The sequence below is a fragment of the Acanthisitta chloris genome, unplaced genomic scaffold, assembly GCF_000695815.1.
Source record: "Acanthisitta chloris isolate BGI_N310 unplaced genomic scaffold, ASM69581v1 scaffold11118, whole genome shotgun sequence".
Taxonomy (NCBI): domain Eukaryota; kingdom Metazoa; phylum Chordata; class Aves; order Passeriformes; family Acanthisittidae; genus Acanthisitta; species Acanthisitta chloris.
This window is the reverse complement of record NW_008686502.1, coordinates 32,551-49,000: the sequence shown is the minus strand read 5'-3', so window position 1 is coordinate 49,000 and position 16,450 is coordinate 32,551. Positions and strand designations below refer to the sequence as shown.

Sequence of the window (16,450 nt, the reverse complement as noted above, 5' to 3'; positions counted from 1 at the left end):
GCTGGAATGGCAAGCATCTACTTTTGACAAGCTGACAGACCAGAGAATTGAAACTTAATGAATCTTAATGCTTTCTGTCATGTACTTCAATTTCCTCAAATTATTTCTCCAATTAGTTCTACTCTTTGTGAAGGAATGATTAATGATAATTAATGCATTCTTATAATTTGCATATTCAATCTCCAGTGTTTCTAAAAAAACACAGATTTGTATATGTGGGCGAGGCACGTTTGGCTGTTTTTTCTTGGGGCATTGGGATCCTTCAGATTTTCAGTTTTGTGTTTCCAGTTGAACAGGGAGAATATGGTGGATACATTGGGGAGTTTAATATGTTCTTTCCACAGAAATAATTTGAGCATAACCCAAGTGTTCAGTCTTTCCTGTAAAGATGTTTCTTCCCAACTACTCTTTAGGTAGGGAATGTAGGGATGCAAAGTTGTTGTCAGGAGCTTTAACTCATCCTTGAGTCTACATCAGCTTTGGAAAACATTTGCAACTGCAAGTTGGCAAAACTGGGTAAATCCTGGAGGGCATCTACTCTTCAGAGGCTATTTTTGTTTTGTTTTGTTTTATTTTTAGACACTCTCTCTGCCTCCTTTATGTTGTCATTCAGTTGTGTTCTACTCCTGACATGCACACATGGAGGGATTTATCCAAATATATAGCATCATATGAGTTTTGTGCTTAAAATCAGTAGCATGAGGTTTTGAAAGCCATTGCTTTTTGTCTGCAGAGGAGCTCAAGCTTTTCATGGTGCTCTGCAGGTATCTAATGTTTGACTTTTACAGAGGAGCTCAAGCTTTTCATGGTGCTTTGCAGATATCTAATGTTTGACTTTTTAAAATACCCCAAACAACAATTATGGCTTCTGCTTAATTGGTCTTTCCTCTTCTGGTACAAATACTCATCCAGAGGAAAGAACTGAGATCAAACAAAAGTATTTTTCTAGTAGAGAAAAAAGGGCAATAGGGTAAAACTTCATATTTCATTGACAGGATCAAACAAAAGTATTTTTCTAGTAGAAAAAAAAGGGCAATAGGATAAAACTTCATTGACAAGAAATAAAGATTCAACTTGAAGAAACAGAACTAAGTATTTGACAGGATACTCAGCTGAAACAGATTTTGTGTGAGGGAGATGCTTTTAAGCTACTAATGCAGAAAAATACCTTGAGGCTGTGATGAACACCATGCAAAGTGGAACCTGGCAAAACCAAACAGGTCAGCAGCATGACTGAACTACCACATGTTTGTATTCAGCTTTCAGTAGTGCTCAAACTGCCATTTGGTTCTAGATCATTTCAGCATTCGCCCATGTCTGGGAGAGCACAGGGACATGCAAGATAAAGATTCCAGGGGTAAAAATGATGTGTCTTCTGCACAATGTCTGCCTTCTTTCACAGGGTTGGGGAAGGATGTGTGGGTTTAAGCAGCCACAAGCTGTAAGGTGTGCAGCACCAGGAGAGAGTTGAAACAAAGGGCTCTCCTGCTCCCCTTCTCTGAGTGGCTCAGGGAGGGAGATGGCAGGTGTAGAGAGCAGAATGCAGAGGGTGGTTTGTTACTAACTGCTGTTCCTGGGGCTGCCCAGTTTCCTGAATCCAAGGCTACAGCAGCTCTCCTGCCTGCAGCCTGGAGGTGTTTCAAATGCTTGTTAGGATAACTCAAGGTTGATAGAACTCATATACCCAAAAGCTTTTATGTACTATGGTGTGTTCTGTTCATTACTGGTTCAGGACTCCAAAACTGGTGGGTTTTGTGGTACTGATTAAGGCAACTGCAGGAATTGGCAGGAGCACAGGAATCTGCCCAAGCTCTGAGAGCCTGCAAGAGCATCAGGATGTGTATGCCTGAAATTAGCATCTCTTTGAGTAGCTCTACAAAAGTTTCTTCTTTAGACATGCTTTATCAAAGAAATGGAGTGCTAGTTGTCTTGCTGCTCTTCTAGTTAAATGTGTGGTGTTTACTGGGGCATTATGCCCTGGTTATATTCACATCTGAATATTCTGTCCACGTTTATATCAAAGTATTTAAGCAGAGTATTGAGACTCTCTGGAAGTGTTATCCCCTTCACAAAATAGTGAAAATGTTTTGGAAGTGTCAAGATAGGGACTAAGCACCTAAGATATACATGCTTAGGAGGAGGCTGCAGTTTTCCAATAAGGTGATGTTTTGGGCAGTTAGAAAAAGAAGCAAAGATGTAAAAAGTGCATGTATTTATGACTTTGTGTCAAGAGGAGAAATGTTAAAGAGCTGTTTTGGGTTTTTTTAATAATCAACTGTAAAGATACTCCATGTGATATAAAACCAAGAGCATTTTGAAGTTGGACTCATTTTGTGTAATAAATAATCATATCTACACTCTTGATCATAGTCATACTATGAACAATTGTATTTACTCTAAGTCAGTGCTATCAGCAAGTCCATAATCTTCCCTCGTTGTTTGTTTGCAGAGAGCAAACTAAGCATTTGTTCCTGATTCCTCTGGATAAAAAAAATGTGTAGAGGAAGGTGGAGCTGTGCTGAGACTGTCTTTAACAATAATCCTTGTTTGTGTTTTAGCATGAATTACAGGGATGTAAAGGAGTTTATCCTGTAATGAATGTTTTTCTTCATTTTTAAAAAATGAGCACAAAACCCAGGGCTGGCTCAGCAATGATCAGGGTACTGGGAGAGCATCAATAATAAAAAGAACCTAATTTAGCTGTATGTAGAGATGCCTATTGCAGAACCATCAATACTGTTGGCATAGTGTTGTCATCTTTACTTGCTCCTTGTAGGGCTAAATTTTGTAGGAACTTTCTTCTATTCCTGCAGATACACAGGGTTTAAACATCTGTAGGGAAGTGCTATGAGGAGAGGCTGAGGGAGTTGGGATTGTTTAGCCTGGAGGAGACTCAGGGGAGACCACCTCACCCTCTGCAACTCCCTGACAGGAGGTTGGAGTCAGGTGGGGGTTGGTCTCTTCTCCCAGTCAACCAGCAGCAGGACAAGAGGGCACAGACTCAAGCTCTGCCAGGGGAGGGTTAGGTTGGATATTAGGAAGAGATTTTTTACAGAGAGAGTGATCAGGCATTGGAATGTGCTGCCCAGGGAGGTGGTGGATTCACCATCCCTGGAGGTTTTCAGGATGAGACTGGATGTGGCACTCAGTGCTATGATCTAGTGACCACAGTAGGGTTGGACTCGATGATCTTTGAGGTCTCTTCCAACCTGGTTAATTCTATGATTCTATGCCAGTTCCTCCAGAGGAACTGTGCTGCTGTGAGGAAAGCAAGGGCATGGCTAGCTGGGTAAAGCTGAGGCACCACTGCTCACCTGTGGACAATGAATATCCATGTATGTTTTTGTCAAAGCTGTTTATTCAGCAATTTCAGCTAAAACAGTGAAGTGAAGGAAGGTGTTTGTGCTGCCCACACCAGTGCTCTCCAGCAGGGCAGTAGGAATGAGCAGTTGAGCAGCCACAAGAAGAAAGGGGCAGTTGCAGCTTGTTTGTTATGGATTTTTTCTTTTGTGCCTTTGTCAAATATTTGAAACAGACAATTCATTTCATAACTGATAAGCAGAGGGTGGTGACTGCTTTTATTTCCAGTGTTTGAGCAGGAAGGACTTGGTGCTGCCAAGTATTCTTCTTTCCTATTTGAACCTTGCAGTTTTTTTTCCTCGCACTCTCCTGGGGAAGTTATGCAAGAAGCATTTGGGGGGAACAGGATCTTTCTTTGGTCCTTGCCTAGAACTGTGTGCTGACACGATATGTGTCCTTGTGCAGCCTGGTAAAGGGATTTGAGCAAAAACACATGGAGAGCAGTTACTGGTTGTTCTTTAAATATCATAGAATCATAGACTGGCTTGGGTTGGAAGGGACCTCACAGATCATCCAGTCCCAAACCCCTCTGCCATGGGCAGGGACACCTTCCACTAGCCCAGGTTGCTCCAAGCCCCATCCAACCTGGCCTGGAACACTTCCAGGGATGGAGCAGCCAGAGCTGCTCTGGGCAACCTGTGCCAGTGCCTCAACACCCTCACAGGGAAGAATTTCTTCCAAAAAATGTGTTCTTAATTACCATAATAGCCATGAATGTTATTGTCCTATTAGTTTTGAAAAGTAACAAAGCTATAGAATCTATTAATTAGCTTCACCTTCACTTGAAAATCATGTTGAAAGAACCATTTTTCATTAAAAAGTTGCAAGTAGCAAATGTCGTAAAAATTTAGAAGGGAAGAAAACACCAAAATTCAATCAGCTGGAGGGGATTTAGTTTAAAAAAAATTTGAGCATGTGCAAAGTGAAGGAAAGCAGCTCTTAAAGCAGCTCTGAAAACTTCCCACTTGAGCTGTTAGTACTGGTTCATAATATGCAACACTCATTAAAGCTTTGTTAAACAGTTATTTCAAGTGTCTCAAGTGTAGGAAAATAGTGATTTGAGCCATCTCAAATTTTGGGGATGTGGCCAACTTTTAAGATGCCTAAAACTGGTCAAAATTGCAATAAATGATGATTCTGAATGTGTCACAACCCTTTTTTATTTTAAGTCCTAGTGTACATTTTACCAACTGTAGTCCCTTTTTGTTGGAAAATGCTGGATTAGGTGTTACCTGCTTTCTGCTTCTGGAAACAGCTCCATGTTGACTGAAGGCAGTTCAGAAAATCCCTGATCTTTGAGGTCTCTTCCAACCCAGTTGATTCTATGATTCTATGATTTAACATGTGAGATCTTTTGGTTTGCTGAATTATCACTGGGTAGATAAACCAGAGGAATCAGGGAGGAAAAGGAAAAGGCTGGTGTGATGTTGATGCAATTTGTTTTCTGAAAGTGTTAGTTTAATAGAATATTTCCCTTATTACAACTATGCTTTAGCCAAGTGCTCGTGCATATTTTGAGTTTTAATATGTGTCCTGCAGTAGATTAAAATGTCAGTCACATTGTCCATATTTTATAGTCCCCTAGAAGCCCCAGGGAAGGTGCACATGTCTCATGTTACTTATGTCCCACCAATGAAACCACCCTCTAGAAGGAAATTGTGCAGGCCATGCAGCAAGATGTCAAATTAATTGTACCGAAATAATGAGTTAGCACCAAATGCTAATTAAATATTGATAGAAGTCATACTTTCAATTATCTTCATTATGGGGCAATGTTTTATGTAGGCATGAAACGCTGGGAACGTGGGCATATATTAGCATTAGTCTTGTCATGTAAAAATATTAGTTATTGCTTTAAAATCCATTGTGAATGCACGGCAGGTCTGTGTGTGGTACCTTTTTGACATCCTGGATCTTGTGTGTTTTAGTGTGTTCACCCTTTTTCTTTTGAAGAAACAGAGCTTAAGGAGCAGCCTTGAGCTCAGAGAGGACAGAGCTGTGGGGCAGCAGAGCAGAGAGGAGTCCAAAGGATGAGCCTGACAGCAGGAGAGTGAGCTGAAGCAGAGGAGAGTGGTAGGTGAGATGTAATCCAGGATTTAGGAGAATGGGATGGGCAAGAGCTGCTCCCTTCCTATGCATTAGGGGTAAAGGCTTTTGAGCCTATGTAATTAGAGGATTTTTTTGGGGGGAAGGACTTCATTGCTCAGAAACAAAAGTCCAGGACTATTTAGACTAGAGACTAATTAGATGGTGAGTCCTAGAACAGTCCTACCCAAATATAGCTTTATATTCATTTGCCTTTGGGGAGGACAGACAAACTTACCACAAAACCCAAAAGTCAAACAGGTAACTGTTGTCTATGGTCTTGTTCCTCTCAAGTTCCTTTGAGCTCTTCTAGTGAAACAGAAGAGTAAATTCCAAGACTTCCAAAATCTTCCTGGAAAATGCTGTCCTAGAACATTTTTTTTTTATGGTGGGAATTTCTTTTCATAAAAGCTAGAAAGCATCAACTGAGATAAAGTGAATCCTTTCTGGAGACTTTGTGGACGGGAAAAGCTCGTACAAGTCTGCTTGGGTTGACCTTCTTTCCCAAGAAAAGAGGTCTGCCTGCCATCTTTGAGTGAAGCAATGGGAAATTGGTGCTAGTTTGGAGGGGAAAAAATATAAATTTAATGCTGTTCTTGTGCCTCTTGGCCATAATTTGGAACCTTTGCAGCAGGTGAGCTCACAGCAATGACTCTGTGATGTCCTAGTGTGTGTCTGTGCCTCCACGTGGTGGATGGGCAAAAAAAAATCCCAGTCCCAAGAGTGTGAATGTTCTTTCTCACTCCTAAGAGCACTGAAAGGTTAAGAATGGAGTCAGGTCAGTGGTACATAATTAGGGAGGAGGGTACAGAGGCTTTTATTGCAGTGGGTGCAGCCTCAGTGCCATTGTCTTAAGTGTAAATTGTTCCTGAAAGATAACCCTGATATTATTCACCCTAGAATATCCAGTGAGAGGCATTTTCAAATTACCAGTGGTGAAGTGTGGCAGAGCAAAAGGAGCACTTGAGCTGAAGAACAGATAATACCCAGTAGAGCAGAACTGCAGCACCAGCTGCTGAGAGGGTAATTCAGTGCTCATAATGATTTCAACTTCTCTCTAAAACTATCACTTTGCAAGGATCCCTCATCTAAAGTACAGAGTTTCCCCAGACCATCAGAATAGAATCTCTCCACATCCTGAGCATGTGAAATTAATGACTGAATATTATGCTGAGAGCCATTTAATTAAAAACACTTTCATTAATAATGCAGTTGGAGAGTGTATGTGTGTTATGTAATTAAAGATAGTACATCAGTAAATGATACTATGCAAAACCAATTCAAAAAATTCAAATGAGTTGGTGTAACATAAGGAACTTAATTCAACTGGGAATAAAGTCAGTGTGAAATAAGCTCCGAGTTTTTTCCTGGAAGCTGCAATTAATCTGCTTCTGGCAACACAATTCAATACTTGTGTGTTAACTAAGGGGCTGTGCTTGTTTTAAAGATAACTGGGGTGGTGAATCAAAATAGATTTCTCTCTCCACTCTTTTTTGCCAAATCTAAGTATCCCTTAATGTCTAGACACACTGATGAGCTTATTTGACCTCGTGGGCCTGGACTGCCTTGCATGGTGTTCAGCTGTGGTGCTGTTTTTGCTCTGAGCAGTCAGGTTGTGTTTAGCTGTGACCAAACACTGTGGGTCTGGTATTTAGGGGTATTTAGAATTCATTTACTTTAAAACCAGGAGAAGGAAGTGGAAGAGAGAGTTTACTCCCTGTGGACAGAGCAATCTCACTGTGTGGCATTGCCCCCAAGAAGATGGGGTGAGCAGGAGTCTTCTTTTCCCAGAGTACTTTGGCTAATCCAAATCTTCCCTGATTGAAGTCAGAAATGCCACAGTTAAATATATCTGACATGGGAAGTGGATTGGAATTAAGTAGCTCTAAGTACTATATAATAAATAGGCTTGCTTATCATCTTCAATATGGCAACTTGAAATGTTTTTTAATCCTCTGCTTTACCTGCTCAGAAATCTGTGTTAAGTATTCTGTACTCCCAGGTTAGCAGTGCACATCTGCTCAGCATCACCTGCTTCAGAGACTCTTCCATCACCTCTTCTCTTAAGGAGTAAGTATTATTGGCTTAGAATTGGCTCCTCTCTGATCAGTTCTCCTACTAGGCTGGGACACACGTGCTCCTGTTTGAGTTAAATCAGCTTGACATGTTTTGAAAACCTGAACTGAATTTTTAGAGATACATTTGTCATTCTCTAGAAGAGCTCAGGGTGAATTGCATTTCACCAGGGGCTCCTGAAATGTGGATGGAAAGGGCTATAATCGCTCTCCACCCATCTAGAATCTCATAATTGGGATGTTTCTCTGATGGCTGCTTAGTTGTTTATTACCACTATCACAGAATCAGAATTGTTTGGGTCAGAAGGGACCATCAAGATCCTCTAGTTCCACCCTCTGCCATGGTCAGGGGTCCCTCCCACTAGCCCAGGTTGCTCAAAGCTCCATCCATTCTGGCCTTGACCTCTTCCAGGGATGGAGCAGCCACAGCTTTTCTGGACAACCTGTGCCAGTGCCTCACCTCTTTCACAGTGAAGTATCCCAGGGATGAAAGCAAGGACCACAGCAATGCAAGGAACCTACTGGGATGTTCCAGCTGGAAGGAAGTGAGAGCTGTTAGCTTTGAGCTTGCCTGGGACCATCTGAGCTGTAGGCTCTGAAAAATTGTTGACATATGCCAGGGACACCTATAGAGTGCCCTGTGTGGGGCTCTGCACTCTTGCCCCTCTCCCCAGGGTGTTTGGGTGCTAGAGAGCACAGCAGACCTGTTTCACTTTCACCCCCTGCTTTGGGAGCTGGCAGCATCACTGCTGTCTGTAGGATCTCTAAAACAAAAGATTCCAAGTCGTGTTTCCTGGGAATTAACACCAGCTGTAACAGATGATGCAGACCTGATAAATACTAGAAGTTCAAAGCAAACACCCTAATTTTTTTAGGTGAGTTTTGGAGTGGTTTTGGCCATTTTTAACTTCAGGGCTAATTCAAATAACCTCCAAGTCTCATATTTCACTATTCTCTTTCTTGCCAATTTGGAACCAATTATAATGTATCACCTTTCAGGAAGATCACCAGCTTATTTGGAGCTGTTAAGATAAGGTAGCCAAGGCTTAATTGACTGCGTAATGATGAAAGAGCCACGTACTGTCTGGGAATGAGGCAAGAGAATAAAGAAATGGGATTTGCAGCCGAGGGGGCTGAAATGTGGAGCTGCCAAGGGCAGAGGAGCACGATGATGATTGAATGTGAGGTGCTGGTCTGGGATCAGGCTGGTAATGAAGCTGTCCTGTTTTCCAAGGACAGTTAATGTGGGAGGGGCAAGGTGAGCAATGGGATGTCTGAGAAGGTGTTCCAGGGGCAGCTGTTGCACATTTGCTCAACTGCTGCCATCAGGTTGTGTCCTGTGGTGCCCTCTGCCCTGCTCCAATGGCCAGGTGTGGGTGAGAGCCCCAAGTCCTGCCTGCTGACATGCCAAAAGAGACCACAGTCTCCCTGCTGCCAGTTTTGTGCTTCCCACATTGCTCCTTTCCTAGGAAAGGTCGTTGAGCCTTTTGACTTACACAGAGGAATCATCTCCTCCAAGCCCTCAGTATAACTCAGATTCCTGTGTCTGAGTGAGGAGTCATGGGTGTGCATTTTCCAGAAAATGAGGAAAGTACATTAAAAAGTCCCTGAAGCAGGGACTTTTTTAAACTCTGTTCTGACTTGAGGACAAAACCAGAGAGAGTGCAAGAGACTGTCTGTCTGACCTGCTTGGCTGTTCCATTACTGTTGAATTGGAAGGTGCTGATATTTCTTTTGGAGCCTATTTTAGAGTCCTACCACTGTTTATGCAGGTAAAATTATTTCTTCCTCAAGTAAACTGTTTTCCCATGACTGTGATTGCTTTTTAATTGGGCTGCAGCTGCTGCTGGATTTGTGCTGAGTTGGAGACTGAATTACATCTTCAGAAAAAAGCATTTTTTTGGTGGTTTTTTTTTGTTTTGTTTTGGGGTTTTGTTGTTTGTTTGTTTGTTTTTCCTTCAAAATTCAGTCTAGATGGCTGGGGCTCTTCCTTGAGAGTACCAGCAACTGGAGACTTGCATCTGACCTACAACCCCCAGGTTTTTTGGGCTGGAGAGCTGTGTGAGCTGGTTAGTCACAGCAGCCTTGGCAGGAAGGTGCTGCACTGCCAGCTGTGTCCAGCAGAATCCATTCAGTTCCCATCACTCCTGATTGCAAATCTGAACAGATTTTGTAGCTCAACAACCTGCCAGGGGAAGTGTGGTTTGACATGAAGTGGGATATTTCACAACAATTCTGCTCTTCCATAAACCTGCATTATCTGCTAGTTCTAAACCAAAGAAAGACTCTTCATCTGATGGACACATGCAAGAGTTGTTCACCAGGGAGAGAAGTCTAGTTTTTCAAATGAGACACCCTACAGCTAAAACTCTACTTGATTGATGTGTGTTTCATTCAGCTACTTAGTGTATTGCAGCTCGTTATTGTCTTTTCGACTGTGCATATTTGAATAGAGACAGTGCTAATGACGAATCATTATTATACTATAAATAAAACATTATCCAGATTATGCTGGTCAACAGAGCATAAAACAAATAGCAAATTCTAATGTCCTTGAATTACAATTTAAAAAGAAGAGCAGCACAGGATGCTGATTTGCACAGAGCACCTTTGCCTAGTTGCTGTGAGTTTTTCCAGTTGCATCAGGGTATCATTCAGGTGTTTGTTTGTCCAGTACTGCCTAGTGCATGTCCCTAAAATGAAAATGTATCAATCCCAAGGAGCTCAGGGCACACAACACTCATCTCTGCTGTTCTCTGCCTTTCTGGCTCCGTGTTAGGGCTTGGGGACTGTCACATAGGCTGAGAGTCCCCAGTGCAAGTGCCACAGTGACCGAGTCACTGAGGAGCTTACAGCAGGATCTGACCACTGGGGAGGGCTATAGGCTGAGGATCCAAAGGATGCAATTCTTTGGGGGAAAAGGAAAATAAAACTCAAGTTGCTTCTCTGTCAAGTTGAAATGATGCAAAAAATATGGCTGTGCATGGTTCCCACCGTGCTGTATGGAGAAAGAAAAAGCTGCTGCTTATCTCTGTGAGCTTTTCATTGGGATGGTTTTTATGTATATCCATGGGATGGGGAGAACAATAGGAAATTTATTTAGCAAGAAGTTTAAATGCTTATTTACTGTATTTAATATTGACTCCCCAGGGCAGTGATCACAGCCTCAAGCCTGTAGGAGTTCAAGGAGTGCTTGGCCAATGCTCTCAGGCACATGATAGGATTCTTGGGGCTGTCCTGTGCAGGGTCAGGGGCTGGACTGGACTCCTGTGGGTCCCTTCCAACTCAGGATATTTGCACTGATACAAGTGTGTGCAAAACTATCCTGTTCAGATTTGGATTAAATAAGGTTGTATATTAAAAACTTCTAGATTAAGTTGCCGCAGTCATAAATTGTCATTGCCCACTTGGGACATTTTCAAAAAATGGTATTTAATTTTGCAATTTTTTGTTTTAAAATCCTTTGAATAAGAGTCATGAGAGGAACAATCACTGAGATGTGAAACTTGTCTGAAATAGTCACCTGTTGTACAGGAAAATGGTTTTTAAAATAGGTCCTGTTCTGTGTGAAATGAAATCTAACTTACTTCTGTTTACATGGGCAGTGTGAAATTTGACCTAATCAAGTCTGTCATGATTGGATTGTGTTTTGCTTGCCTTGCTAGGTGTAAATAATTTCTTAATCAGATTTTGCCTGCAATAAGATTGTAAGTGCTTTTTTCACAGTGACTTTCTCAAAATTGATCTGAAAAAAAAAAGTTCTGCTTTTAAGCTGATTTGTAAAGTATTGTGATTGGAAATAATGTGGTGGTGAGTTCTCTGGAGTCAGTTTGGTACCAAGGCTCTCTCCCTTCTTCTCCTCCTGCTCCAGCTGCCAGGCTGCCTCCTTGAGGGAGCTTGTTCAGAGAAGAGTGGTGCAAGTTTCTCTCATTGTTTGGTCTTCCTGAGGCCTGGAAACCTCAGCCTGGGAGGTGACTGTGCTGCAGCCAGAAGATGTCTGTGGAAGAGGAGAATCCAGCAACGGAGCTGGATGAGAAGCTGAGCAAGGGCTGAATCAGCAACAGCCTGTTCTGTCTCCCAGCGTGTTCCTGCTTGGGAATGTTGTCTAATTTAAACTAACCCCTTCACTCTGAATGTACCTTGTGCAATTATTAAGCAGTGCATGATTGTCAAAACATGCTTCATTTCTCAAACATCACAGAATGCTGTTGAACCTTCTCTGCCTAGGCTTGCACACAGTTCACTGTAGCACACATTTAAATATTTCCTAGAAAAACAAATTCCAGCTGGGGGGAAAAAGTTCAGTGATGTGTTTCAGTGCCTTAGTTTTACTTTGAGTCTTTATATATACAACACTTAAAAAAAAATAATCAAATAGGCCACAAGCAAGTGCCAGATTTAGTAAACTCTCTTTATTTACATACAAATACATGTACACATATGTGCTGTATATGTACACATATTTAAGTGTATATACATACATGGTTTCCACATACTCTACAATAAATAGCATGTAGGGTTTTCTTTTAATCGCCTACAGTGCTGAGTAAAAATACATGGCAATAAAATCATGGCTTACAGCTAAGTTACAAAAGCACCAACCACTGAACTCATAGCAATAAATCCAAGCCTATGTACAGCTGGAGTGAGGACACGCTATACAGATTACGAAGTAGACCAACTTGTAGGAATTGACAGGAATAGGCAAACTCAAAAACATCATTGGAGACCAGGAGAGACTCTGTATGAAATGAGATGAAGGAAAACATTTAAATTATTGATCAAACTAAACCACACATATAAATTGGTCACCTCAAAAGGAAAAAAACCAATCAGCCAGCTGTATATTTTTAACAGAGTTGTTTTTTGGGGTGAGACTTTACCAAGGAAATCAGAATTAATCTCATGAGTGAGTCCTTCTGAGCTGCCATAGTCACTTGTCTGTGTGCACATCAGTGGAACGGAGTATTTTAATAGTGTTTTACTTAAGCTGTGTGTAACTTCTTGCACCTTGGAAGCAATAAAAAGTGCTTCCTCAGCCAGCTTTTTCCAGTGGGTCTGTGACATTGAACTGTCACAAAGGGCCATGAGAGCAAATTGGCAGCAGCAGGATCAATATCTTGTGAAAGCTCAGGGAATGATGCTGGAAGCTGCATCACCAGAGCCAACTGCTATTGGCTGTGGTGGGACAACAACTGTCCTGTTGAAACAAAACCACTGCTGGACCCTCTGTTATAACTTACTGTGCTGGAGGGATCCTTTTCTGCACCAGAGGAAAGCCTGGCTGAATAGTTTTCTATTGTTTGAAACCTGTTTATGAGGTGAAGATGCATAGATGTTTGTTGTTCTATTTGTCTTCTCTGTTTTGTGCAGTGCTAAGGAAGACAACTAGTGCCATGAGGCAGAAAGTTGCTTGTTGTTCAGGTGGCATCCTTGTGCTGTGATGTGTTTTTCTCGCTGCACTACAATGCTAAGAGGGCTGGAAAGCAAAATAATTGCTTCCTTTGCCTGGAAGCCAATCTCTGTTACAGTTCTCAGACTTCATGAATCCCAGAATGGTTTGAGTTGGAAAGAACCTTAAAGATCATCTTATTCCAACCCCCTGCCATGGGCAGGAACCTCTTCCACTAGACCAGGTTGACTCAAACAGAGATTATCTTTTTCCAAAGTATTTCTACATTCTCTATTGCTGTAAAACTAGTATGGGTGTGTGTGTGTGAATCTTTGAGAAGAAACAAAATGAGTAGTGAGCATGGAAGGAAGGAATGTACACCACACCTGCACACCTGGGGGGTCTAATAAACTAAAGCTCATTGATGTCTAATTACATCATTGCATATCCACGGGTAGGAAGTCTGAAGGAAGAACTACTCACTCTTCACTTCAATGAATACCTACAACTACTACAACTCATAAAAATGCAGATTCCTTTCCTTTTTTTTGTCCTAAAATTAGCACATCCTCTTTGTATTTAGACTTGACTCCTTGAGCTCTCTGTGTAATATTATGAAATCAGTGGGAGAGCTGTTTATTTGGAGTTCTGTCTGAGCAGCTGTGAGGTTGCTGCATCATTTGTTCTTTCTATTGTCACCTCAAGTTCCTGGTGAGAAATGGGATCCTGCTAAGTGCTGTCCAATTCAAGTAAAAGGCAACCTCTCTGCCACAAAGTCATTTAAAAAAGTGATTTTCAAGATCAGTATTCATTACAGACGTAATTTTGTTTGGTTTTTATCACATGCCTGCCTGGCAGTTCCCTTATAAAAGATGAGAGAGCTAAAATGCAACGGTCTCAAACGAAAAGGATTGTTACATAAACAGTTGGATTAGTTACGATACAGCACAAACACAGCTACAGTTTTGAAAGACTTTTTAACCTGATAGGAAAACCTATTCTTCTCCAAAAGGTTAATGGAAATGCTTATTTTTATGACTGCTGTTGTATCTCTAGTCAGCCGGAGGACAAGTACGGCGTCTCGCTGTGGTAGTTGTAATCAGGACAGACCTTCTGCACCAGTTTGTAATCGACGCTGTAGAAAGCGATGTAAATGCAGATGACTTTAAACGGTTTGGAACACAACCAGGAGACATGGCTTTGAGTCTGCTCTTGGTAGCAGATCTTTGAAGGGTCGAAATTGCACAAGGCAGTCTTTTTAGCGCGGTCTGTTTTCTCGTACTCAATGCGGCAGTTGAAGGACTTGGATTCCTTGGTCTCCAGCGTCGACTGTGGAGATGATTCAAACTCAACCACCTTGGAAGGTGGCACTAGGCTGACAGAAACATTCCCCAGACCCGTGGAGTTATGTCGGAAATAAACACTGAAGGTCCCATTGCCATGATCGACGATTTTCCCTGTGATCAGGAGGTTCAGCTTAACAGTTTTGATGTTAGAGTGGAAGTCGCCCCATCCAAACATTTTCTTGAATTTCCCAGTTTTTACTATAGGTCTGCGTTTAGTTCGTGCCAGAGATTCCTGAACCTCCGTGATGTTGGACAACCAATCCCAAAAGTTTTCTATGCTGTCCGAGTAGGACACCTGGCCATGTTTCAGTACTGGAGATGGCTTAACAAACAGGCGTAAAGGGTTGATGATCCTGGAATGGACCACATTGTCAACCAGTGTCTCTGCAGCTTCCTTGTCTTCCCAGTCCAGCACATCTGCAGCTTGTACGACTTGATTAGCATCACAGAACACCTGTTTCAAAACAGAGAAACAGAGTTGGGTGAAGTGTGACAATAAAATGGTCAAGACACAAAAGGAGCCATTAATAACCATTTTTACACCAACAGGGTCTGAACCAGTCCAGTCACCTGAATACTCTAATGAATAATTTCTGCTGCATCACGAAGGCTCAAGGATTTTACTCAAAATAGCTTACAAAAGATGCAATAAGATCAACAGGGAAAATGGTTTCCACTGGGAAAATGAATAAGCCTTTGGACAGGTCAAGGGCTGTGATGTGTACAAGATGACAGACCCTCTGCTCACAGATTTGTTAGATGAAAATATGCCTGAGGAAAGGGGAAAACATGAAGAGCAAAGTGGCCCCTCTGCTAAAAGAGGGAGTGAACAGCATCATTTTCCATTCCCCTTTGTTTTTCTCCCCACTTAACTTTCCAACTGATTTAGGCTTAAAATCCTGTCTTACTCAGCTGCTTCTGGTGGTACAATTGTGTCCTAAAATGTTTATTGTACATTTGTCTTTTCTGGTATTGCCTTTTCCATTTTTTATCCAAACTTAGTCTGCCCATTTTTGGTCTTAGTTTGAGACAAACAATGAAAATAACCTTATTTTTGGTGTGCTGGTTTCAGCTGCTAAGCTGCCTATGTTTAGCAGGCCCAGCCTTCAAGCAGTGAGAAGCAATCCCAGCCATGCAGCACAGCTCAGTTTTGAGACCCATGACTACACCAAGTTAAGTCAAGTCTGCAATTGGAAAGCAAAAAACTCCTCTGGTAGCAAGAGAATGGCCTCAGATTTCAGAGTCAAACACACAGGTCTTGGTAAACAACCAATTCTCAGCTTAATGTAGAAACATATTTCCCATGTATGTTCTTTCTATACACTCTGGCAGAAAAGTCCTGTTGAAAATGCAAACTCAAGTGGATGCTTAAGAGGTCAGAAGCAGGATCCATGTTTCAACAGGCCAGAAATTATGATCTAATTTCTTAGGTCCTTTAAAGTTTGCATATAAGTTTTGGAGAATGAGTTTTCAGAGTTTGTTCTCTTCAGGACTGTCTTACACCATCATCCTAATGCACAAAGAAAAACTTTTCACTGCAAGTATTCTTACAAAATGTGTGAACAGAACAAAGAGGCACTTAAAGTGGAAAGAACAGTGTTGTGTTGCCCTTGTCCCTGATGATAAACTGCTGCCCACCCTTTCCTCCTGGCAAAATGCTGCTCTTGCTTCATCACTGATCCAGCAGTGCCAGGATCTGGGTGGTGAATCCCAGTATAACTACCACACAGGATGGATTTTTCAATCTGCAGTACCAAGATGATGGGGTGGCAGTTTGCCTAAAGCAGTCAAAACACAGAGTGCAGATGCTGAACTGTGGTGTGGGATTTTGTGCTGCGTGTTTCACTAGGGAAACCACAATGCTGGGCTTACTTTTCCCTCTGCTCCTGATCCCAAAGGGGCTTTCTATGTCCCTAGTTCCTAGCACTGTTCCATTTCTATGATATCCAGCTGTTACTTCTATAAATTGCAATTTTCTCATCTGGCAAAGATCAGAAACTCCAAAGCCCTTAATTTTCACTGGGGCCTGTTCTCCAGCAATAGCCTCCAGACCAGAGCCTCCACCCACTTACCACACATCATTCCTGATCACCCCTAGTGCAGTAATGCAGTCATTAAGACTGAATGTTGAATGGCAGCAATGTTCACAGCTTTAATGTTGTAAGGCAGCAATTGATACTGCTAAATCATCG

At 41.9% G+C, this 16,450-nt stretch overlaps 1 protein-coding gene across 1 annotated transcript; it reads right to left on the bottom strand.

The window, feature by feature from the left end:
- Positions 1–13,968: 13,968 nt before the first annotated feature.
- Positions 13,969–14,712, bottom strand: NXPH2 (neurexophilin 2; the record flags this gene model as incomplete). Its single annotated transcript, XM_009080165.1, has 1 exon — positions 13,969–14,712. A coding segment is annotated over one exon (744 nt), but the record flags the coding sequence as incomplete, so codon positions are not given.
- Between the last annotated feature and the right edge of the window lie 1,738 nt (positions 14,713–16,450).